The sequence below is a fragment of the Mobula hypostoma genome, chromosome 1 (assembly GCF_963921235.1).
Source record: "Mobula hypostoma chromosome 1, sMobHyp1.1, whole genome shotgun sequence".
Lineage (NCBI taxonomy): Eukaryota > Metazoa > Chordata > Chondrichthyes > Myliobatiformes > Myliobatidae > Mobula > Mobula hypostoma.
In genome coordinates, this window is record NC_086097.1 from 94,458,892 (window position 1) to 94,484,548 (window position 25,657).

The 25,657-nt window shown below is 47.0% G+C and overlaps 1 protein-coding gene across 1 annotated transcript in view; it reads right to left on the reverse strand.

Annotated features, from left to right (window-relative positions):
- The window catches only part of LOC134358575 (pleckstrin homology domain-containing family H member 1-like), a 203,394-nt gene that overhangs the window by 164,144 nt on the left and 13,593 nt on the right, over window positions 1-25,657 (reverse strand). Inside the window, exon 2 of the mRNA XM_063071313.1 lies at window positions 20,229-20,402. Coding sequence (XP_062927383.1) covers window positions 20,229-20,354 — 126 coding nt within the window. The 5' untranslated portion in view covers window positions 20,355-20,402. The remainder of the gene's footprint in view (window positions 1-20,228; window positions 20,403-25,657) is intronic.

Sequence of the window (25,657 nt, forward strand, 5' to 3'; positions counted from 1 at the left end):
CCGGTGATATTAAACACATTTCTGAATGACAGCCAGGAGGATACAAGGTAAAGAATTTCTAACGGGAGGTGACCCAGAAATAGCTGCTGCAGTGTTTCATTCTGGGAAAAATAGAACAAATTGATTCACTTGATACTGAAAAATGAACAGTGTTAGATAATCAACAATTGTTTCAAAGCCTTTAGTATTATTTTAACGCCAAAACCTTCACAACTTCAGTCCCTCCTCTCCAAAGCTTCTATAGTCCAACCAACATTTGCATGTCTAGTCTCCCTCCTACTCCTTCTCATCACTCAGCACTGGTGACTGCGCCTTTTGCTGCCAAGATTCCCTCCCTACACCCCTCTCAGTCTCTCTAACGCACTTGGTCCTTTTAGAAACTCTTGCCACTTGTTGTAAAACTTTGATCTCAGCCCCGTCTCTCCCATTCTTTTCCTCCAAGTTTCTCCCACTGCTGCCTCCTCATTTCTAAAGCAAGGTAGTCCTTAGAAAGGCCCTTAATGAGCAGCAACATCTTGCATTGCTGTAACATCTTAGACAAAATTAAATACTCAAGATGCTTCAGCAGATTTTAAACACACAAGGCTGACACCAGGTCCATTAACCTGCAGATTTCCTCCCACTCCCCAGAGACACAAGGGTTGTTGGGTTAATTGACAGCTGTAATTGTCCATTGTGTGGAGGTGGGAGTGGCTGATAGGCTGTAGGGATAGTCAGTGGGAATGGGATCGTTCTGTGAGCTGGCATTTAATAGACTAAATGGTCTCATTCGATGTCTTGGGGAAATCTGGGAAGTGGAACAAAAATCAAGGTTACAGTTTGTATTAGGTCGACAGTCACGAGAGATGAATTAGGCTCTCTACCTGGGACAGAGCTGAAACAAACTGGAGTTGTAAAACCCCCTGACTGGCCATCACTAAATCAAATTACTCCATAAAGGAGCCACAGAGACAAGACATTTCTTGTGATACTTCTCAGGAGATCAAATTCCTTTTTAAATCCACCCCCCTTTCCTCCCTGCAGTTTTGGAACTAGACCACAAGACCACAAGATATAGGAGCAGAATTAGGCCGTTTGGCCCATCGAGTTTGCTCTGCCATTTCATCAAGGCTGATCCAATTTCCCTCTCAGCCCCAATCTCCTGCCTTCTCCCCATATCCCCTTCAAGCCCTGGCCAATCAAGAATCTATCAACCTCTGCTTTAAATATACAAAAAGACTTGTCCTTGACAGCTGCCTGTGGCAAGGAATTCCACAGATTCACCACTCTCTAGCTAAAGAAATTCCTCCTCATCTCCACTCTGAAAGGGATGCCCCTCTATTCAGAGTCTGCGTCCTCTGGTCTTGACTCTCCTACCATAGGAAACACCCTCTCCACATCCACTCATCAAAACCTTTCACCATTCAATAGGTTTTAATGAGGCCAACCCTGATTCTTCTGAATTCTAGTGAATACAGGCCCAGACTCTTCATATGACAAACCATTCAAACCTGAAATCATTCTCGTGAATCTCTTTTGAACCCTCTTCAGTGTCCGCACATCCTTTCTAAGATAAGGGGCCCAAAACTGCTCACAATACTCCAAGTGAGGCCTCACCAGTGCTTTATAAAGTCTCAACATTACATCCTTGCTTTTATATTCTAGTTCTCTTGAAATGAATGCTAACATTGCATTTGCCTTTCTCACCACAGATATTAAGATCTCTGCTAAAATCTTGTTTTAGCCATGATTCAGTGATGCCTACAACATCATACCTGCCAATCTGCAACTGTGCTGCAAGTTCATCTACCTTATTCCGTGTACTGCGCGGTTTCAGATACAACACCCTGTATTCACCCTTTTCAATTTTGTCTGCCTTTTACATTGCAAGTCATCCTGTTGACTGCAATTTTGCCCTGTCAACAGCCTCTCCTCACTACACATTGCCTCTGTTTGCAAAGCAGCTACCTCATCGTCAGCACTATTATCCGCCTTTCCTACGATACTTGTTGCATTGAAATATATGCAGTTCAGGACACTAGTCGTACCACACTCACCTTTTAATTCCTAACTTTGTCTGAGGTCTTACCAACATCTGCTTGTACAATCTCTCCACTAACTGTTCTGGCGCTCTGGTTCCCATCCCCCTGCAACTCTAGTTTAAACCCCACTGTGCAGCATTAACAAACCTTCCCGCTAGGATATTAGTCTCCCTCCAATTCGGGTGCAAGCTTTCCCTTCTGTATAGGCTCCACCTTCCCTGAAAGGGAGCCCAAGGATCCAAAAACCTTATGCCCTCCCTCCTAGCCACATATTAAACTGTATAATCTTCCTAGTTCTGGCCTTAGTAGCACGTGGCACAGGTAGAGATCCTGAGATCACAAAAAACCCTGGAGGTTCTGCCCTTTAACTTAGCACCTTAATTCCCTGAACTCCCTATGCAGAACCTCATCACTCATCCTACCCATGTCACTGGTACCGACCTGGACCATGACTTCTGGCTGTTCACTTAATGCCTCCCACTTAATGCTGAAAACTCAACCTGAGATACCCCTGGCCCTGGCACCCGGGGGAAGCAACATACCATCCGGTAATCTACAAACGTAGTTCTTGTCCAAAGAACCTCCTGTCTCTTCTACAAACTAATGAAATCCCTACCACTAGAGCATACCTCTTCTTCTCTCCCCCCCCCCCCCCCACCGCTTCTGAGTCACAGAGACAGACACGGTGCCAGAGAACGAAACACTGTGATTTTCCACTGTTAGGTCAACACCCCCCCCCCCCCCCCCACCAACAGTATCCAAAGTGATATACCTGTTGTTGAGGGGGATGGACACAGGGGTACTCTGTAATGGCCCCTTAACCCATTTCCCCTTCCTGTCACCCAGTTTCCCGTGTCCTGCACCTTGGGTGTAACGACCTCTCTATATGTCCTACCTATCACCCCCTCAGCCTCCCGAATTATCCGGAGTTCATCCAGTTCCAGTTCCAGCTCCAACTGCTTAACGCAGTTTGTTAGAAGTTGCAGCTGGATGCACTTCTCACAGTTGTAGTTGTCATGGTCACTGGAGGTCTCCCTGCCTTCCCACATCCTGCAAGAGGAGCATTCCACTGTCCTGCCTGGCATCTCTACTGTCCTAGATGAGCAGATATAAAGGGAAGGGAAGGGAAAAAAAAACTTAACCCAGAGCTTTTATTTTCCTTTGCTTTCTCTGACTGAAGCCTCTTTTGGCTGAAGCCTTGAAGAGCTAAAACCTCAAGATCACCACTCTGACTCTGTCCGCTCAGATGACCGCCACTGTTCTTTTCATTATGGTCAGGTGAGTTACTACTATTGCCCAGTGCCTGATTCTCCCAAAAGAGAGAAGCTGCATCATAATAAAAAATCAGAAAGTGCTTAAAGGTCTCAGCAGGTCAGGCAGCATCTGATGAGCTTGGGAAAACTTGGCCCAAAACACATGTCAGAGTAGAGAGAGAGGTGGACAATCTGAACAGCTTTTTAAGGGGAAGCAAAAGGTTGTAAACAAAGCAATGAATGAAAGACCTCAAGCACCACCTTCCTTTCCTCATCAGATTAGTCACCCGCTGCCCTTTCTTGCCTCTTGTGGCTCTCTTTAGGAAGTTAGCAGAGCACTGCCTAAGAACCTCAAGGTTGGGATAAAAGAGGATTAAAAGGCTTTATTTTAAAGCGGCACATCCACATCCAAATATCCCCTCCCTCCAGGCCATGTCACCATTTTGCAGCTACAATCAGGCAGAGGAATCTAAAGTCCCACACAGCAATTTCCCTTCAACTGTTCAGTTCTTGAACTGACTGGCTCAAACCTAATCACAACTTAGCAACACCGGGGCCCTTTGGCAACCTTATGATTGCCCCACCTGGCCTCACCTATCATCTTCTAGCTATCCTCCTCCTCCTCCTCCTCCTCCTCTCCCCCGACTTTTTATTCTGGCATCTTGCTCCTTCCTTTCCAGTCCTGACGAAGGGTGTCAGCCCGAAACGACGGCTACTTATTAATTTCAATGGATACTGCCTGACCTGCTGAGTTCCTCCAGCATTTTGTGTGCGCTGCTCTGGATTTCCAACATCTGCAGACTTTCCATGACTATGATCACTTTGCATTAAAATGGACTAGTTTTTTTTGTTCTAATTGTGTTCTTTCTTGTAGAAAAAAAGTGTTTATTCTACATTTATGTTCTCTTGTGAATGTTGTGTACTTACACTATGTACCTGTGAGGCTGCTGCAGGTAAGTTTTTCATCGTACCTGTGCACATGACAATAAACTCAACTTTGACCTTGAGTATTTCAGGCATCAGCCCACTATCCCTTGCAGCTGAAATGGGAGGGAGGGGTGAAGAAAACCTGGACACCAGACAGGCAATGGGGGAGGGGGTAGAGATTGAAAAGAATAATTAGGACATTAGTGGGTACTTTGGAGACAAAGTGGATGAAAGTCCCTCTGCGATGCTCCGGTGTAGGAAATGAAAAGTAGGAAATGAATCAGGTCACTGGCGGCTACCCAGTCAAATTCACAAACTGACTTGAGAATGTTCTTCATCATACCTTCAACCAGATGAAACAAAACCAGTTGCCTAATGTTTAGAAGAAATTCAATCTCAGGGAGCACTTGTCCTTTGCTCAGCTTTCAGCCGACCCTGTCACCTTTTACCCTCTGCATTACCTAGGATGTAGCCTGACAAAGGTCAGGAGAGATTTCCGCTGAATGCAATTCTTATTCCTTCCCTTAGTGCTGCTGCCTTTTTCATTACCACTGCATTGGCAGCATTCTCTTCCTTGGTTTTTGGATTAAAGTCTGTCACAAGCCTTGTGGTCCATCAGGCTGGTGCTTATGCCGGTTTCCGTGGCGTGAAGTGACTGAGAGTCCGAGACTCCCCCCCCAGATAGGATGCCAGTCTATCGCGAGGTTAACCCCCAGCATTTTTTTGCCAGGACCCATTCTCAGCTGGGTAGACTGGAGCATTGTGTGGTTAAGTGCCTTGCTCAAGGACACACACGCTGCCTCGGCCGAGGCTTGAACCCACGACCTTCAGATCACTAGTCCAACGCCCCAACCACTTGGCCACGCACCACACTCTTCCTTGGTTGGGCAGCTGGTAAGACCCTGTCCTTCCCTCTTGTCTCATTAGTGCCTAACCAGCTCCACTTCCCCTCAGCACTCCTTTTCCCTTTCTGCATGTTCCAAATCCTTTTAGGTTTATTTTTCAGTTAGTTCCTCAACTATTCCCATTCTGTCTCGGTTAGCTTTTTACAACCAGTCCTACACTTTAGTCTTCAGTCCTGGACACCCGAATGGAACATAGTAGGCAATGCGAGGAGAAACAAATAATACAAATTTTAAAGTGCGAAGCAGGAAAAAAAAACAAAGCAACCGGGAGGACGAAATTGCTTTTTCAAGCTTCATTTTTCTGTCTCATTCAGAATTAGATAACACATTAATTCTGTAAGCCTTCCCTTTGCCCTCATGAGAATGTGCTCAAAGCCCATTGCTGATTACTAATTCACTAACAAATCGAAGCTACCCGGGCCTGATCTCTGAATTATCCCTCTGCCAGTTCACTATTTTTATGCTTGTCTATTCTCTTAACCCTCCTGAAGCTATTCTAGCAATATTATGATCACTCTTCCCCAACTACTATCCCGCTCAAACTTACATTTCCTTCCATGTTAGCCCAGTAAATGAAGTTTTTAGGAATTCATATTCCCGAAATTCCAAATTCAGTTTTAAAAAAAAATTGGTTTTCTTGGGTTTCTAACTTTGGAAGTTAGGATTCCAAACTGAGAATTCTATTCCAAACTGTATTCAATTCCCACTCTTTGTCCTTTCTACTGTTAGCACACCTCCTGTATCAGGATAATGGAAGTTTGGCATGGCGACTACTTTCTCCTTCCTGCTGACTGGGGGCCTACTCTGCTCACTCATTTATCTCTAAAGAAGCAACGTCCCGTGTGATATTTGTATTTCAGTTACAGCTCTAATGTACTAAACCATCCAAAGTGCTTCCTAGGAATGTAATAAAAACCAGCAATAGCGACTGCATTCACTTCTGTTCCCCCCCCCCCGCCCCCCAACACTCCAGAATTTCTGGCATACTGCTGGTGTCTTCCACAGTGAAGACTGATGGAAAATACTTACTCAGTTTTCCCGCCATTCCTTTGTTCCCCAGTACTACCCCTCCATCATTTTCCAGTGGTTCAATGCCCACTTTTGCTTCTTTCACTCCATAAATATCAGAAAAAACTCAATCCCTCCAGTCCCCCCCAACTGAGTCCTCATAAATCTCCTCTGCACCTTTTAGCCTCTTTAAAGGCAAGAAAGAGAGATGCAGTAGGCTCGTAAGGCCCAGTGACCTGAAACAGGCTTGTTTTGCTGCTTCTTGCCTTCTGGGTGTCCTGCCGAGCATTGTGGGTACGCTATGTTGGTGCCAGATTGTGTGGCAACACCTATCGGCTGTCCCCAGCACATCCGAGGTCGTGTTGGTTGTTAACGCAGATGATGCATTTCACTGTCTGTTTTGATAAATAAATTCGAATCTGTGGTCTGGGCCTTTTGTACCGAGATGTCACGGCTAGCCCTGTGAAATGCCGTCACTCCCCCTGTGTTCAGCACTGACACCAGACACTACATTCCAAGCTCCATATGGGAAGGGGTTCCCCAGTGGACAAAGGAAAAGATTCAAGGCAGTGTTCAAAGCCTCCTTGGATAACTAAAGAAAATGCAATATTGCCATTGGCCCAGGACTGTTTGAAGATTTGGGGATGGTCTTGAGAAGCTCAAGGACACAGATCAGAAGTACGTAGAGGCTGGGTGTGAGTGGCAGAAAGATCACACCTACTCACAAACTACACGCCCTCTGATGCCATTAGATACCCCGTCTCATCTGTGGCAAAGATCCCAATGGCCTTGGGCACCTCAGAAGCCACAGAGACAGAATCAAAGCAAGCCACCTTTGAACCCCAGCAGATGCTCTGGATAATGAATTCAGTGCGGCAGTCAAAGGGTTCCTGGGTCAGATGGATTGTGAGACTCTCTGCTGCTTAGCTGTCCATTCATAGCCTATGCAATGGCCGCTGCAGAGGGGCGTGAGAGCCAGCAACTGGCATTTGACTACTTGCAGCACATGTTTTACTTACACACACACAAACACACTTACTTTACAGATTAGTGTGCCCATGCTTGTCCCTTTAACACACAGGCTACTGCAGTTGGCTCTCTCGTAACCAAGGCTACGCGTGCCTTTGGAACTTATTTCATCACCAACTTTAACTCCATTGGACTCCCTTTGTCAAAGTACAGTTGAGCTCTGGGAATGGATACTTCTCCTCCTCCAATACAAAAGGCCACTTCCATGGTACTCCGACCCACACTAGTTTAACCCCTGCTTTACCCAGTGCCTGCAAGCACAATAGGGATATTGTTCAGCCCACAATATGCTCTCTGAGATTATTCTCCTCTGCCACTTCCACAGGCTTCCTGGGAATTGAAATGTGACCTTCTGTATGTCAGCAAAGGAGTGGAGGGGGAGAACTGTGCACTGATGTGGCTGTAGTGATCTCTTAGTATGTCTACGCTGGCAGACAGCTATACACGTTACCAGAACATCCTGTGAAACCCTCAATTGTAGAAGTTTTATGTACACCGATAACGTCCATTGGTCTCATGTAATGATTACTATTCCAAAATAGCTTCTTGACTTGGACAAATTATCATCTACTGCATTTGGTTCTGTGTAATTTCAGTTTCTAAACTTCATCCAAGATTTTCAAACTTTTCAGAGTCATGCATGAAGGATCTTGGAAAGACGAGGAAAGTGGGATGTTTCCTGTTTCACTACAGAGGTGGTTCAGGAGAAATTAAGTGCCTGGAAACGGGAAGGGAATGAAGGAGATGATCGAATGAGGTTGTATCCACTGGGGGTTGGTAAACAGCAGAGACGAGGAGGTGACTGACATAGAAGGGGTGAGATGGAGGGCTCTAATGTCAGGATCCGAGAGAGGAGGATATATTCACCCCACGACTGGCCTCAGATTGCCTCCCACACAAGCCACGTTTCCATTCATAGGGAGGACAAGGTATAAGGGTAGCACGGTAGCATAGTGGTTAGCACAATGCTTTATAGTCCAGGCGACACAGAGCATGGAGCGCAGGCATCTACAGCACATTACAGGCCCTTCGGCCCACAATGCTCGCCAAACCATGCAACCTACTCTAGAAAATGCCTGGAATTTTCTAAGCTCCATGGTCCCATCTAAGAGACTCTTAAAAGACCCTATTGTATCCACCTCTACCACCATCACTACCAGTGCATTCTACGCACCCACCACTCTCCGTGTGGAAAGCTTACCCTTTGTACCTACTTCCAAGCACCTTAAAACTGTGCCCTCTCCTGCTAGCCATTCCAGCCCTGGGAAAAAAGCCTCTGGCTATCCACATGATCAATGTCTCTCATCATCTTATACACCTCTATCAGGTCACCTCACATCCTCAGTCGCTCCAAGGAGAAAAGGCCAAGTTCACTCAACCTATTCTCCTAAGGTACGCTCTCCAATCCAGGCAACAGCCTTGTAAATCTCCTCTTCACTCTTTCTATAGAATCCATATCTTTCCCAGGTTCAATTCCTGCCACCGCCTGTATGTTCTCCCCATCATTGCGTGGGTTTCCCCCGAGCATTCCGGTTTCCTCGCACAGCCAATTGGTCAGTGTACACTGTGCTGTGATTTAAGGCATCTGTTAGTCTTGCGAGACCATGGATCTGCACCCGGAAAGTCTTCACTCTCCAGGGCGCAGGCCTGAGCAAGGTTGTATGGAAGACCAGCAGTTGGCCATGCTGCAAGTCTCCCCTCTCCACGACACCAATGTTGTCCAAGGGAAGGGCATTAGGATCCATACAGCTTGGCACCAGTGTCGTCGCAGAGCAATGTGTGATTCAGTGCCTTGCTCAAGGACACAACACTGGGACTCGAACTCACGACCTTCAGGTCGCTAGTCCAATGCCTTAAGCACTTGGCCACGTGCTGTGATTAGGCTAGCATTAAATCAGGGGATTGCTGTGCACTGTGGCTCGAAGGACTGAAAGGGCCTGTTCTGCATCTCAATAAATAAAAGTCATCTGGGGCATAATTCACAACCAAGGTTTGGACTGGGAGCCCACCTAAACCAGAGGTGGAGGCAGCTGGTGAGAGCTTTCAACAATAGAAATTCAACTCTCAGATCTAAACCATCATAAGAAGAATGTTTCAGTTTTGAGAACAGACCAGAGAGACCGGGGTTTGTTTACCTGGGTGCCGAGAAGCCTGAGGTAATTAGAATTGAAGCTCAGAGATAGGGTAGATAGGAAGAAATCTTCCAGAGCAGAAGTACCTAAAAGTAGAGAGTGGGGTAAGAGGTCTGGAGGGGAATCTGGGGAAGATTTTATTTTCACCCAGATGGTGGTTTGGCTTGAATCTATGACATTGAGAGAAGAGTGGAGGCAGAGTCTCTGACAAGGTTTAAATATCTCGAAGTGCATTCACACTGCCAAAGCACAGCAGACCAAGAGCTGGCTGATTGGATTAGTGTAGTGATGTATGCCGGCCATTCGACTACCTATCTACACTCATCTCGGTGTAGAAATAGGCTGCAGGGCCGACCCTGTGCTATGACACAATGGGAAGCGGGTACAGCAGGGGTCTATCAACTCTTGAGACTGGCCTGTCCATCATTCAATAGAATCATCTCCGATTCAACTGTACATACAGTACTATGCAAAAGTCTCAGGCTAGGGTGCCCAAGACTTATAGAACATAGAATAGTACAGCACATTACAGGCCCTTCGGCCCACAATGTTGTGCTGACGCTCAAACCCTGCCACCCATATAACCCCCCACCTTAAATTCCTCCATATACCTGTCTAGTAGTCTCTTAAACCTCACTAGTGTATCTGCCTCCACCACTGACTCAGGCAGTGCATTCCACGCGCCAACCACTCTCTGATTAAAAAACCTTCCTCTAATATCCCCCTTGAACTTCCCACCCCTTACCTTAAAGCCATGTCCTCTTGTATTGAGCAGTGGTGCCCTGGGGAAGAAGCACTGGCTATCCACTCTATCTATTCCTCTTATTATCTTGTATACCTCTATCATGTCTCCTCTCATCCTCCTTCTCTCCAAAGAGTAAAGCCCTAGCTCCGTTAATCTTTGATCATAATGCATACTCTCTGAACCAGGCAGCATCCTGGTAAATCCCCTATGTACCCTTTCCAATGCTTCCACATCCTTCCTATAGTGAGACGACCAGATCTGGACACAGTACTCCAAGTGTGGCCTAACCAGTTTTATAGAGCTGCATCATTACCTCGCGACACTTAAACTCTATCCCTCGACTTATGAAAACTAACACCCCATAAGCTTTCTTAACTACCCTATCTACCTGTGAGGCAACTTTCAGGGATCTGTGGACATGTACCCCCATATCCCTCTGCTCCTCCACACTACCAAGTATCCTGCCATTTACTTTGTACTCTGCCTTGGAGTTTGTCCTTCCAAAGTGCACCACCTCACACTTCTCCGGGTTGAACTCCATCTGCCACTTCTCAGCCCACTTCTGCATCCTATCAAAGTCTCTCTGCAATCTTTGACAATCCTCTACACTATCCACAATACCACCAACCTTTGTGTCGTCTGCAAACTTGCCAACCCACCCTTCTACCCCCACATCCAGGTCGTTAATAAAAATCACGAAGAGTAGAGGTCCCAGAACAGATCCTTGTGGGACACCACTAGCACAGACTTTTGTACAGTTTTTAAAGTCTGTCATGAGCCTTGTGGCTCATCAGGCTGGTGTTTACGCTGGTTTACATGGCGTGAAGTGACTCCCCTCCACCCCTCAGACACCAGTCTATCGCGAGGTTAACCCTCAGCATTTTTGCCGGTACCCATTCTCAGCTGGGTGGACTGGAGCAGTGTATGCTTAAGTGCCTTGACACTCACGCTGCCTTGGCCGAGACTCGAACCCACGGCCTTCAGATAGTGAACCCAACGCCCTAACCACTTGGCCACGCGCCACACACTTTTGTACAGTACTGTAGGAATTTTACGCATTGCACTGTACTGCTGTCACAAAAACAAATTCATGACATATATGAGTGATGATAAACCAGATTCTGATCTGGATCTCTATTGTGGACTGAGAGTGGGAAGGGGACAGGGAGAGGGGAGTCATGGTTGGGAAGAGGGGAAGGGAGAGGGGAGGGAGCAGGAAGCACCAGAGAGACAGTCTGTAATGATCAATAAGCAATAAACCAGCTGTTTGGAATCAAATGACCTTGCCTGGTGTCTCAGGGCTGGGGGTGTCTGTGCCTGGGCCATTCCCACCCACCCCGTCCCTCCCCCCCGGTAGTCGTTCTCTGCCACCTGACCTACACCCCTCCCATGGCACTCACCCTCACCATTCTCAACATCCTTTGCTCCCGTCAGATTTGCAAACTCCACGTTGACAAGTACAGTACTACGTAAAAGTACTTTTATAAGTATATAAGACCTTTGCACAGTATTGTACCTCAGAACCCCTTTCACTGTAACCCTTAATCCCCTAAGTGATTAGAATCCCATCTCAACCTTTAATAGACACAAGACTCTGGCCCCACAGTACTTGGTGACAAAGAACTCCAAAGACCTGGGCCTCCTGGAGTTGAAACTACTCGGCTCTGAAGGCCCATGCAGGTGGTCAGCAGTGGGGTTCTGTCCCCGGGGACTGCTCACGAGGTAGAAATGGACATTAGCACCATGGGAAGGGATCACAGAAACAGCTGTGAGTGACAGGAGAGGGAGCAGGCACACGAGTGGTATCCAGTCAGCTTCACCTTCGCAGTTAAGTGAGTATGCTCAGATGGACTCAACCCAATTGCTGCAGCATGCCATGGTGGCATGGAGTGGGGGAGGAGAGGAGGGGGAGAAAGCACACAGAAATGCTCCTTTCCTACCCATCAGAGGAATTACGCAGCCCCTAAGTATCTGACAAGCCTATCCCACCAGTCTCCCAAACATTCACGTGTATAATTTGGGGATTTGTAACTTGGGAAGGACTGGAAAGTGGCAAGGAGGAGGCCTTGCACCAGCTCGAATATGACAGTGCGGTCTGTGTTCTAAAACAGAAAACCTCTGAACGCAGCAGACCCCTTCAAACATTTCATCTTTGAATCTAATCTACTGTACATCTGACCTGACCCGACCTCAATAGTATGTAAAGGAGGGAGATTAACCCCCCACACTAAACTGAACCTGTACCTGACCCAGTGTGCAACTTCCTGCAGATACAAGAGACTGCACGTTCCAGAATACAGAGCAGTGCTCATTGTTGATGAAACTTTGTGGGTCTGGCAGAATCTGTGGAGAGAAATGGACAGTCGACATTTTGGGTCCAAATGGAGGGTCTTAACAAAAACATCAACTATCCATTTCCCTCTACAAATGCTGTCAGGCTCATGGAGCTCGAGATCAGTTATCATTACTGACTTAGGAGGAGAAATTTGTGCTTTTGTGGCAGCTGGACCATGCAAAGACATAAAAATTACCAAAACATTACAAAAATATCATGCAAAAAAAAGCAGTAACATGGACCATTCAGAAACCTGATGGAGGGGAAGAAATCTCTGAGGGAATCTTTAGGCTCCTGTAGAGATCACGTTTCAGATGATGAGGATTTTTATTAATGGATGCCGCCTTCTTGAGGTACTGTCTCATGAAGGTGTCCTTGAAGGCTGTGCCCATGATGAAGCTCACCAAGTCCACATTCCTCTCCAGCCTCTTACGATCCAGTTTTCATACCAAGCAGTGATGCAAACAGTCCAAATGATCTCGACCATACAAATCTGCAAGAGTCCTTGATGAGGTACTAAACCTCCTCCTAAAGAGGTGTACCCTCTCTGTGATTCCATCTACGTGTTGGGCCCAGATCCTTGGGAGATGTTGATGCCCAGGAACTTGAGGCTGCTCACTCTTCCCACTGCTGACTCCTCAGTGAGGACGGCTTTGTGTTCTCCTGACTTCCCCTTCCTGGTCCACAATGAACTCCTTGGTCCTGCTGACGTTGAAGCAGCTCAACCTGCTCACTGGGCACTGGCGTGGTCGCTCACATTTTGAAGCAGCTGAGAACCTCAGAGTGCAGCAGTGAGAGGTTGGAGATGTTGGTCAGATCAGGTGTTCAGTACTTAGTCAGATACGCTTTCAGGGCTCAAAGCCATGAGGATTCATCCTCTTGAAGGATGTTGGCCTCTGAGGCAGATGACAAGTTTCTCCAGCATGTTAAGTGTTGCTGCAGACCTCCTGTGGTCTCCAAACTGAGCAAGAGCAAACCCTGTAGACTTGGGGAAGGGGAGCTGCATGGTTTACACACAACCCCCGCAGTGTTGACATCTCAGTGCCCCCGTTGGCCCTCCCACCATTGGGTGAACGACATTTAAAAGCAGTTTTCCTCTCATCAGTAACCCCCCAAAAGAAATCCTTCAGAAGATCTTAAAATTTAAACAAGATCAGGCCATGAAATCAACAAAAACAGAATGGAATAGCAAGGATGTTGTGCCTGCCCCTAGGCCCTTGGTGCTCAAAAGGAAGACCCAGCCATGGGAAGAGTAGGAGGTACAATGCCATTCTCCTGCACTTCAGTGAACAGCAGGCTTTTCTGCAGAAGAAACAAAAGGAAGCAAAAGTGATCCATCACCACATTGGCAGTGAGCCTGTCTAGACTGGACAGCAGATCTGAAGGTGTGGCATCCTTACAGTGAGACCATTGACTTCCCACCATCTCCTTGGGCATGCTCTGCTCTTTCTAATTATAGAACGAGGACCGCTGGTATCAATCAGGAGAGGGTCATTATAAGCGGAGAGAAAGGGATGGAGCAGTGACTTCAGACCCTGCTTGAGAAGAGTTAGGACTGGCCCAGAGGGAGGAGGTTACCACCAGTTCACTCCTGACCAAGGGCAAACATTTCAGACCACACAAGGAAGGAAAACTGATTCACATAAATGGTGCCTCTCACAATCTGGAGATCTTCACAGCTGCTGAAACCTTTCAAACTTGGGCTTGAATTGCAAAGGGACGGAGGGCAGGAGAGCAGGGGAAGGGGGTGCAGTAAGTGTATTACCAATGCACCCATGGGGAGTGGGATGACAATAGCTTCGGTCTCAAATGCCTTGCCCATCCTTCCTGACTAGAGAGCAATTGGCCTGTGGCTGGTCATCGAGGGCAGGGTGGTGGGAGATAGGAGAAGGTAGTGGTGGGGCAGAGGGAGAAGCACACTGATCTGGTGCTTACCAGCATTGGAATCATTCATACAGTCATTTGGAATTGGGATATAGAGGTGAGGGATTGGGAAGAGGAAATATCCTGGCAGCCGAATCGGGAGCAGCTGTTTATGGAAGACAGGTGACGGGAAGAATTGGGAATGGAAGCTGAGATGAATATTTGATTTTCAGGAGATTGCTGGATTGTAGGGACATTGGGGTACAGGTGCAAGGTTTGAGGGGGAAGGTGGTAGATTGGGAGGGTTGTTTTAGTATAAGAGCTGAGAGAGGCAGTACAAAGCTGGAGGAAAACACGACATATTCTACCTCTCAGGTTGGTGTTGGCGCTTTTAAGATCCTAATTGCCAGGGATGGGTGGTCTCAGAACAGCAAGATCCAAGATCTGCCCCTCTTCCCCTACCACCGTTAAACGGGGAACAACGTGATCACATCTCTCCCTGGTGCAGATACCGCTTGAAGTGGCAAGGTGAGGTTCTGAAAACAGAGAGGGTTCATTCACTGGCACAAAAGATTCTGCAGATGCTGAAGATCTTGAGTAACACACACAAACTGGTGGAGGAACTCAGCAAATCAGGCAGCATCTTTGAAGGGGAATCAACAGTTGACTTTTCAAGCTAAGACCCTTCATCAGGACTCTTTCTCGACTGAGATCGAAGCCAGAGACTGAGGCAATGGGGTCTGATGAAGGGTCTTAGCCTGAAACATTGACAGTTCATACCCCTCTGTAGATGCTGCCCGATCTGTTGAGCTCCCCAAGCATCTGCGTGCAGTGCTCTTTCAATGGCACACTTACACCTGGATACTTGTCACAAGCAGGACCTTCTTTGGATTAGCTCAATTTTCAATTAACACACCAGCGCAGTGCAATTCAGCCCTCATTGAGTTGTGCACACAGCATGATCCCATGACCAGTCATGTAAATGAGCAAATACCTTGCTCGTCAGCCGATATGAATCGGAGGGCCAGTACACCAGGGAGAAGCGTCCTTTTCCTGACTGGTAGCTGCTTCATGTCAAGCTAAGAACGTAGACAGAATTTAGTTCAGTGTCACCAAATAGAAACACACAGCGCTTGAAGAAACTGAACAGTCCAAACAACATTCGTGCAAGGTTGCATTTTATTCTAACTCTCTTCCCCACACCCACACAGACCTGTCCGCTCTCAGCCCTTTCCTTTGCTATGGGAGGCCACACGCAAACAGGAAGGACAACATCCCATATTCCACCTGGAATAGAGAACTCAGGATCTTCCACTTTCAGATATCCCACATCCCCGGCGCTCTCTTCCCACATACACGCTTGCCCCTCCACCCGATTCTCTTCTCCCTCCATTCCGTCCTGGTTCCATCTTCGTATCATGCCCTCCCCATCCATTGGTAAGCTCCACAGTAGGTTCCCTTAGTGGCTTTATCCATTCCCTGCCAGACTCCATCCCAACCTCCCCTCTGAACTGACAATCTATCCTCTTCTTCTCTCTGTCCTGTCCTGATACAGGGCCTTGACTTTTGCCTCCACAGATGCTGCCTGACCCACCAAGTACTGCCAGTGTCTGCAGCCTCCATGAAGACATTTCTCCAGACTGCACTGACCCACTAGAATGCACAACGCCCTCCATAATTCTATCTCATGCACTGACCTCAATTGCATTTTCACTCCTCACCTCGCTGATGGCTACAGAGACCACTATTAACAGAATACACTGCAAGTCCAACTCTCACAGCATGGAAACAGGCCATTTGGCCCACCAAGTCTATGCTGACCATCAAACTCCCATTGGATGACTTGGTCAGGCTGGGTGAGTAGGATGATGCATAGCAGATGCAGTTTATTGTGGATAAATGTGAGGTTATCCACTTTGGTGGTAAGAACAGGAAGGCAGATTATTATCTAAATGGAGTCAAGTTAGGAAAAGGGGAAGTACAACGAGATCTGGGTGTCCTTGTTCATCAGTTACTGAAAGTAAGCATGCAGGTACGGCAGGCAGTGAAGAAAGCTAATGGCATGCTGGCCATCATAACAAGGGGAATTGAGTATAAGAGCAAAGAGGTCCTTCTGCAGTTGTACAGGGCCCTGGTGAGACCACACCTGGAGTATTGTGTGCAGTTTTGGTCTCCAAATTTGAGGAAGGACATTCTTGCTATTGAGGGAGTGCAGCGGAGGTTCACAAGGTTAATTCCCGGGATGGCAGGACTGTCATATGTTGAAAGATTGGAGCAACTGGGCTCGTATACACTGGAGTTTAGAAGGATGAGAGGGGATCTGTTTGAAACATATAAGATTATTAAGGGATTGGACACGCAGAAGGCATGAAGCATGTTCCCACTGATGGGTGAGTCCAGAACCAGAGGCCACAGTTTAAGAATGAGGGGTAGGCCATTTAGAATGGAGTTGAGGAAAAACTTTTTCACCCAGAGAGTGGTGGATATGTGGAACGCTCTGCCCCAGAAAGCAGTGGAGGCCAAGTCTCTGGATGCTTTCAAGAAAGAGATGGATAGAGCTCTTAAAGATAGCGCAATCAAAGGTTATGGGGATAAGGCAGGAACTGGATACTGATTGTGGATGATCAGCCATGATCACAGTGAATGGTGGTGCTGGCTCGAAGGGCCGAATGGCCTACTCCTACACCTATTGTTTGTTGTCTATTTATACCATTTGCATTTTATTCCACCGGACTCTAACACTCACTTTCCCAGAGGTAATTTACCGTGCCCTATTAACATGATTTGCCCGTCTTTAGAACGTGGGAGGAAACTGGAGATCCGGCAGGAAGCCAACGCTGTCACAGAGGGGATGTGCAGACTCCACACAGACAGTATGAGGTCAGGATCAAACCTGGGTCAGTGAATCTGTGAGGCGGAGTCTGTACCACCCCATCCCAAAGGGAGCTCCCCAATCCCACCGTCTCCATCACTCAGGGCAAGAGAAGCAGGCGGGAGGGGTCAAAGTGCACAAGGTGCATGTCATCTTGACTCAGAAATATAGAGCTAGGCCTCCATCGCCATTGGGGTTTCGAACTATGTGAGGTCCTCCAGGAGTTTCAGCCTCTCAGCGAGAACAGCGATAAACAATAAATCTGACCTTGTGACTTTCTGGGAATGTTTTTAGTCTGGAATGGGACTCAGACTCTGATCTGGCATGATTCAATGGCCTCTCTGATACTGTATGACTCACACACTGCTATTAGGGATGACAGGTGACAGAGGTTTGGAATGGAACTTTACCCGACAGACACAGAGCCAGCACACCCTGACCTCTGACACACATACAGACTTAACAAGAACTTAAAATGTAACGTGATCAGGCACTGAAACCACACAAATGGATTGCCAACCAGACTTTCAGCTGAACTGGAAGAGTCCCAAATCTACATTAACACAGTGGCCTTAAAGACAATGAGAACTGCTGACCCTTTATGGCCACATAAACTATGATCTTTCTGTTCTGGCCCACAATGCATTCACATGCAAAACTATTTCATAAAATCAGAAGATTTAGGAGCAGAATTAGGCCATTTGGCCCATTAACTCTGCTGCACCATTTCATCATGGCTGATCCATTTTCCTTCTCAGCCCCGATCTCCTGCCTTCTCCCTGTATCCCTTCATGCCCTGACCAATCAAGAATCTATCAACCTCTGCCTTAAATATATCCAATGACTTGGCCTCCACAGCTGCCTGTGGCAATGAATTTCACAGATTCACCACTCTCTGGCTAAAGAAATTCCCCTCATCTCCATTCTGAAAGGATGCCTCTCTACTCTGAGGCTGTGCCCTCCGGTCTTAGAATTTCAGTAGGAATTCAAGCTGGCTTCTGCCATAGCCTTTATCAAATCAGAGTTTGCTTAAAAAACAAAAAATAAATGTGTTAATCCCTGCATAATAATTGCATTGTGTATCTCAGAGCAAACGAGCAAGATTATGAATGAACCCCCCCAAGGATCCATTTCATTCACAGGAGCTGTCTCAGTCCCACATAACTTGCAGGACTTGGTCAGATCCTGTTGTACCCAGTGGAGCCCATCAACCCTACTTTGTTCTTCATTGCCGAGAGAAGTCATTTCTACCCCATGGAGGGCAGTTACTTTTGTCCCTACCTCCTTTCTGAGATCTTCATTCCATTTTGAATTGTTTAGATTCAAAAGATTAAAGATAAGCTTTATTTGTCACATGTATATCCAAGCATCAACACATACATGTGAAAGGCATCGTTTGTGTCAGCGGCCAACACAGTCCAAGTAAGTCCCGGGGGCAGCCCACAAGTGTATCCCCGCTTCCAGTGTTGACATAGTATACCCACATTTACCAACCCTAACCCATATGCCTTTAGAATGTGGGGAGAAACTGGAGCACACAGACCCAACTCCCGGTGATGGGAACACCCCCCTCCACCACCTCAGGGTGGAGGTACAGTGAACCTCTCCTGGACCATTCCCAGTCTTGCCTGTACCTCCTTCAGTGACAGGGATCCTGAACCAAGCCCCACGCTTCAGCTGGGAGCTGCCTGTAAGGAGATTATACGTTCTCCCAGTGACTGCACAGGTTTCCTCCAGATGGGGAGAACGTACAAACTTCCTACAGACAGCCAGTGGTGAGAATTGAACACCGATCGCTGACTGCTGGCACTGAAATTTATTCCACCAACTGGTACACTACTGCACCACCCCAATTCCCATTCCAGTCCTTTTCTGTCAGCCTCTCATGTGGAACCAAGAGGATCCAACTTGTTCAGCACATTTGCCCCAACTGTAGCAGAGGAATATTGGAAGTAGGAGCCAGCCATTCAGAGTTTAGACCATGGCTGCCCTGCACCATAACCCCATTTACCTGGGTACATTTGCCCGACATGAGTCCATCCATCTCAGACTCAAAACCTCTGCGCATCAGAGTTGCCTCATGGTGGGAGGGGGGAGTCAAACTTGGTACCTGTACAAGATGCTGCTTCCCGATGCCCTCCCTGAATAGCTCAGCACTTCATTTCAGGATTATGCTCCCAATCTGGCTCACACCCTCTACCATGGGCATTTCTGCTTTATCAAGTTCTCAGAACCTCGGGTATATTGCCCCCGGGGATTCTACATTTCCACAGCACCTACCTGGATTTCAAACCTAATTCTCCTCAGTAAAACCCAGGCTGACAGAGCATCGTTTACGATCTATTTTTGCTGGATAATTAGGCTGCACAGAGACTCACTGCTGGAACAGAGGGATCACCACTGCTTTGGACTTGCAGATCAAGGAAGATGGGGGACGTGAGCCTTTTAAACCTTCCTGACAGGATGGTGGAAGAACTAGTACTTGGTTTATTTTTGTTACATGTGCAAAACTGTTGTGCATGCCATCCCTAAAGATCATTTCACCACATCAAGGACGCACAAGGGAAAAACAATAAACAGAATGTGCTCCTAGGGTTTGATCTTCTGTCCAACAAGAGGGGGAAGAAGAGAGAATGTCTAGGTTTTGATTACACTGGCTGCTTTTCTGAGGCAGCAAAGTGTAGACAAAGTCTATGAAAGGACTGGAACATGGACTGTTTATTCTTCTCCATAGATGCTGCCTGACCTGCTGAGGTTGTCCACCATCTTGGGTTTGTTGTTCTGGATTTCCAGTATCTGCAGAACCTTGTGTCTGGTGTTACAGAGGGAAGGCAGGCTTCTGGAGATGCTGAACTATGTCCACAACTCTCTGCAGTTTTGGGCAGAGTAGTTGCCATACCAAGCCATGGTGCATCTGGATTGGATGCTTTCCATGGTGCATTGATAAAAATTGGTGAGGGTCTACAGAAATCTTTGAGTATTTTTAAGTGAGAGGCAGATACGTTTACTGATAAATCAAACAAATGTGGAGTTAAGGTTACCAGCAGATCAGTCGTGACCTTCTTAATTGGAGGAGGAGCAGGTTCGAGGGCCAATTGACCTACTCCTGCTCTTCATTCCTACGTCCGTCCCACTCACCTTCTCGGCCAGTAGTTCCCGGATCTTGCCCGCCTGCAGCCGGAACCTGTAGAGCTGGGACTCCAGCGCCACACACCGCTTCTGCCAACTGGAGCCACCATTACCGCTCTCTGCCACCATTGCCATGGTAACCGGCTTTCACCGGCGACAGGAAGGCTTTGTGGCCCTCTGACCCTGCAAACACAGAGACAATATTGAATCACTAGTGCACAATTGGCTGGTGTCTTTCTGAGTGATAGAAGCACAAAGGCAAGCCTCCATCATCTTAGCCAACAAAGTAAGGCAACTAAAAACAGTAGAAGTTAGCCCTTCCTGCAGAACATACCAACTTGCATCTTCCCATCAGCTTCCTCCACCACAGAACACGGCCTCAGTACCCTTACGGCAATGGCGAAGATTAGGATCTGCTGTAAGACTGAAAGATGAAGCTGCCAACTGTCCCACAAATGGCAAAGTGATCATGTTGAAGAGGATGTCCTTATTTCTTCAGAAAGCTAAGGAAATTCAGTCTATCCCTGATAACCCTCAACAATGTTTCACAGATGCACCGCAGGAAGCAGCCTATCTGGATGCATCACAGTTTGGTATAGCAACCACTTTGCCCAAGGATGCAAGAAATTGCAGGGAGCTGTGAACACAACCCAGTCTCTCAGGAAAACCAGCCTCCTCTCCATTGTCCCTGGCAACACTTGCTGGGAAAGTAGCTGACATAATTAAAGACCAGTCCCACCCCAGACATTCTTCTCCACTTCTACTGAGCAGAGATGCAAAGGATGGAAAACACAAACCCTGGGCCCAAGGACGGCTTTTGTTGCACGATTGTAAGAATAGACCTCTTGTACGATAAAGATGAAGTCTTGACCTCTCTGTCTGTCTCATCATGGTCCTTGCACTTTATTTGTCTGCCAGCGCTGCACGCTCAGTAACCGTAACGTACACTCAGTGGCCATGTTGTTAGGTACAGGAGCGGAACCTGGTGTGCCCTACTGCTGCCGTCCATTCAGAGACGCTCTTCTGCACACACCTGTCGTAACACCTGCCTATTTGAGTCAGTGTCACCTTTTTGTTAGCTTGAAAAAAAACTGGTCATTCTCCTCTGACAAGGTGTTTTCGCCCACATAACTGCCACTCACTGGATGCTTTTTGTTTCTCTGTAAACTCTAGAGACTATCGTGTGTGAAAAATCACAGGAGATCAGCAGTTTCTGAGATATCCAAACCACCCTGTCTGACACCAACAATCATTCCCAGTCAAAGTCACTTAGATCACATTCTTCCCCATTCTGATGTTTGGTCTGAGCAACTGAACCTCTTGACCATGTCTGCATGCTTTTACACATTGAGTTGTTGCCACATGATTGGCTGGTTAGATATTTGCAGTAACAGCAGGTGTACCTAATAATGTGATCACTCAGTGAACGTCAGCAGTTTGTGTTTGCATTTCCAGCAACTGCGGAATCTTGTGTTTGCAATGTGCACTCTGGTTTTGTTTTCCTTCCGTACCACATTGAAGTATGGAATAATCTGTCTGGAGGGTGAGCAAACAAAATCGTTTCACAGTACGTCAGCGCATACAAACTAATCACCAGTTTCACACCATGTCGACTAAGGGACAAATACAGGGCAGGAGCAAGCAACAAACTGTTGGAGGAACTCAGCAGGTCGAGCAGCATAGTGAGAAGGAATTGTCAAGATCCTGCATCAGGACTGATTAAATACAGTACTGTGCAAAAGTCTCAGAAACATATATATAGCAAGGGAGCCCCAGACTTGTACAGTACTGTAGTCATTTTATGAATTGCACTGTACTGCAGCCGCAAAAAAAATTCATGACATACGTGAGTGATGGTAAACCTGACTCTGATCTGGGTCCCTGTTGTGGACTGAGAGTGGGATGAGGGCAGGGAGAGGGGAATCATGGTTGGGAAAAGGGAAGAGAGCGGGGGAGTGGATAGCACCAGAGAGACATTCTGTAATGATCAACACACCTGCAGCCGTCCCTGGCACTCAACCCTCACCATTCCCAACATCTTTGCCCTGCCAGATTTACAAACTTGCTCTCTATTCCACGTTGACAAATACTGCACTGTGGAAATAGTGTTAGGCACCTACCTATATATATGTGCCTAAGAGCTTTGCACAGTACTGTAAACACAGGGAAGGACTTATATAAATCAGTAGTCAAGTACATGGCTGACGGAGCCCTAGTTTCACAGTTCAGTTGAAAGTCTCAGGCAGTGCAGAATTCCCTCGTTCTGGTCTGGAATATGAAGCTGGATCTTACATGAACTCACCTCCCCTATCACCTCTGGCGCTCCCACACATTCTCAGAGAAAAGAAACAAAATGGCAGGAAGTCGCACTCTGCCTCTGGTGGCATTGAGCAAACTGGGCTTTGGGGTCAAGGGTCTCTTTGAAAATTCAAAAGAAATTGCCAGAAAGATATGTTCAAACAAAACTTTGTATGGAACTCATAAGGCCCTGGACTTACCCAAACATTTCCACCTACTCTCTCACACTCGATGCTCGCAAACTATGTTAATTGGAATAATCAGTGCACAATGGGCCAAGTGTCTTTCTGCATGACAGCCACATTAAGACAAGGCTTGATAATCAAACACTGTACAGAACAGTCAGCAGAGCAGCTCAGTTGTTGAGAGGCAACAGCAACTGGAGCACAAGAAGCTGAGACAAGCCCATCTGAGGACCACAAGGCTTAAACCTCATTAAACCCAACGCTGGAGCAGCACAAAACTCTGAGCCTGCGACTCAACCCATTCATTTCAGCCAGTTACAAAGCAGGAATTGCTCCCTCCTCACATCCAGTTAACTTTTACAGTGCTCTGCTTTTCTTGTCCAGCAATGACTAAACCAAGGGCAGGTCACTGATCCCAGAAATTCAACACAATTTGCACCTGCCTCACACCCTTGACCAAGGGCAGCACAGTGGTGCAAAGCACTAGATACCCAGGTTCAGTGCTGACCTTGGGTGCTATCTATGTGGACCTTGCACGTTCTCCCTGTGACTGAATAGGTTTCTCCAGGTGTTTTCCCAGAGACATGTGGGTTCAAAGGTTAATTGGCTGCTGTAAATTTCCCCTTGCTGATGGGTAATGAACAGAATCTGGGTTGAGTTGATAATGCCCGAACCACTAAATAAAAGAATTGAGGTAGTAGGATTAGTGTAAATGGATGATTGATGGTTAGTATGGACTTGATGGGCTGAAGGGCCAATTTCCATGCTGTTTCTTCCTCTATGAGTCTATTAAATTCCAAAACGTACACAAAGGAACACTACTGCAAGTTCTGTTTACTCACAGCTTGAAGATGAAAGGCATTAAACTGGTCAGACCAACACCCAGATGGTGTGTTAATAGTTCTGCCGTATGACTGTGGTAACCCTGATCAAACCAGGGAAGTGTTTAGAGTGGGGGGGGGCGCGGGGTACGCTACTCTCGTTAATGAGGACTGGTAGCACCACCACTAAAGCTCCATGCACGGTCAAGGACACCAGTGATAATGAGTGTCAAGGACTAGTGCAAACACATCTTGTTTGGGGAAAAAGCATGTTGTGATGATATAAACTAAGACTCACTGAGTTAACCAGAACAGAAACAGGCCCCTCAACCCAAAGAGTCCAGGTTGACCCCCCACCCCCCAAGCACCCATTTATACCAATAATGCACTCATCCCTTTCAGCTTCATTAACTCCCCGCGGTCACTACCACTCACCTGCACACTAAGGACAATTCACACTGGTCAATTGAAGCCCTTGAAAAGACAGGATACACGCAGGCACAGAGAAAACAAGCAACTCCACACAGACAGCTCCTGAGGTCAGCATTACCTTGGGACACATCATACCTTCCTCACAAAGATCCCACTAATTAACGGCATTTAATAAACTTTGTTCCTATTCTTTCACTCTTGCGTCAATTCAAAGTTTGAAGTAAATTTATTATCAAAGTACTGTAAATATGTCACTGTATACGATCCTGAGATTCACTGTCTTGTGGACATAACTCAATAAATCCATAATAGAATAATAACCTTAACAGAATCAATGATAGACTGCACCAAATTGGGTGTTCAACCGGAGTGCAGAAGACAACAAAACCACAAATACAAAAAGAAATAGGCATCCGTTAGTCTCGTGAGACCATGGATTTGTGCCTTGGAACGTTTCCAGGGTGCAGGCCTGGGCAAGGTTGTATGGAAGGCCAGCAGTTGCCTATGCTGCAAGTCTCCCCTCTCCACACCACCCATGTTGTCCAAGGGAAGGGCACTAGGACCCACACAGCTTGGCACCGGTGTCATCGCAGAGCAATGTGTGGTTAAGTGTCTTGCTCAAGGACACAACATGCTGCCTCAGCTGAGGCTTTAACTAGCGACCTTCAGATCACTAGACCACTTGGCCAGTGCCAACACACAAAAAGAAAGAAAAAATAATAAATAAATGAGCAATAATTACGAGAAAGTGTGATGAAGTGTCCTTGAAAGTGATTCCATAGGCTGTGGGAACATTTCACTGGTGGGACAAGTGTCTGATGGTTGAGGGTCAGTAACTGTTCTTGAACCCGGTATTGAGAGTCCGGAGGCTCCTGCACTTTCTTCCTGATGGCAATAGCAAGAAGAGAGCATGGCCTGGGTGTGGGTGTCTCAGATAATGGATGCTGCTTCTCTGCAACAGTGCTCCGTGTAGATGTGCTCAATGGTGGGGAGGGCTTTACCCGTGATGGACTGGGCCATATCCACTACAATTTGGAGGATTTTCTGTTCAAAGGCATCGGTGTGCAATTCTGGCTGCAAATCACATTTATCCCTTCAATAGGGCACAGCCAACCACGCCTGACCAGAGGGCTTAAAAAGAGGATTTTCATAGCAGTCATAGAGTCCATTCTCACGTACGGATGCGAGACGTGGACACTCACCAAGACTATGCGAAAGTCTCTAGATGGTTGCTATACACGAATGCTCCGGATGGCTCTTGACCTGAGTTGGCAACAGCACATGACGAACTAACAACCTACCGATGCTCACCACTAAAATCGAGATGAGAAGACTGCAACTAGCGGGGCATTTTCTACGCCACCCTGAGCTACCTGCCAGCCTAGTCATCATATGGGAGCCCAAGCACGGGAGGATGAACCCTGGGCGCCCTCCCAAGACTATGGTCAACACGCTCCTAGAAGACAGCAACGTGGCTAATGTAGATGAACTGAACACACTGATGAGGGAGAGGGAGAAGTGGAGAGTCTGTCATCGTGCCCAACGCCGGCCCCCTAGGCCTGAGTCAACGTAGTAGTAGTAACCACGCCTTGTTACAGAATAAGAATGAGATAGTGAGCCCATGATGACCAGCCATATTAATTCTCTACCAATCTCATTTTTATTCTCCCCACATTTCTCATCAACTCTCCCCTTTCACCTA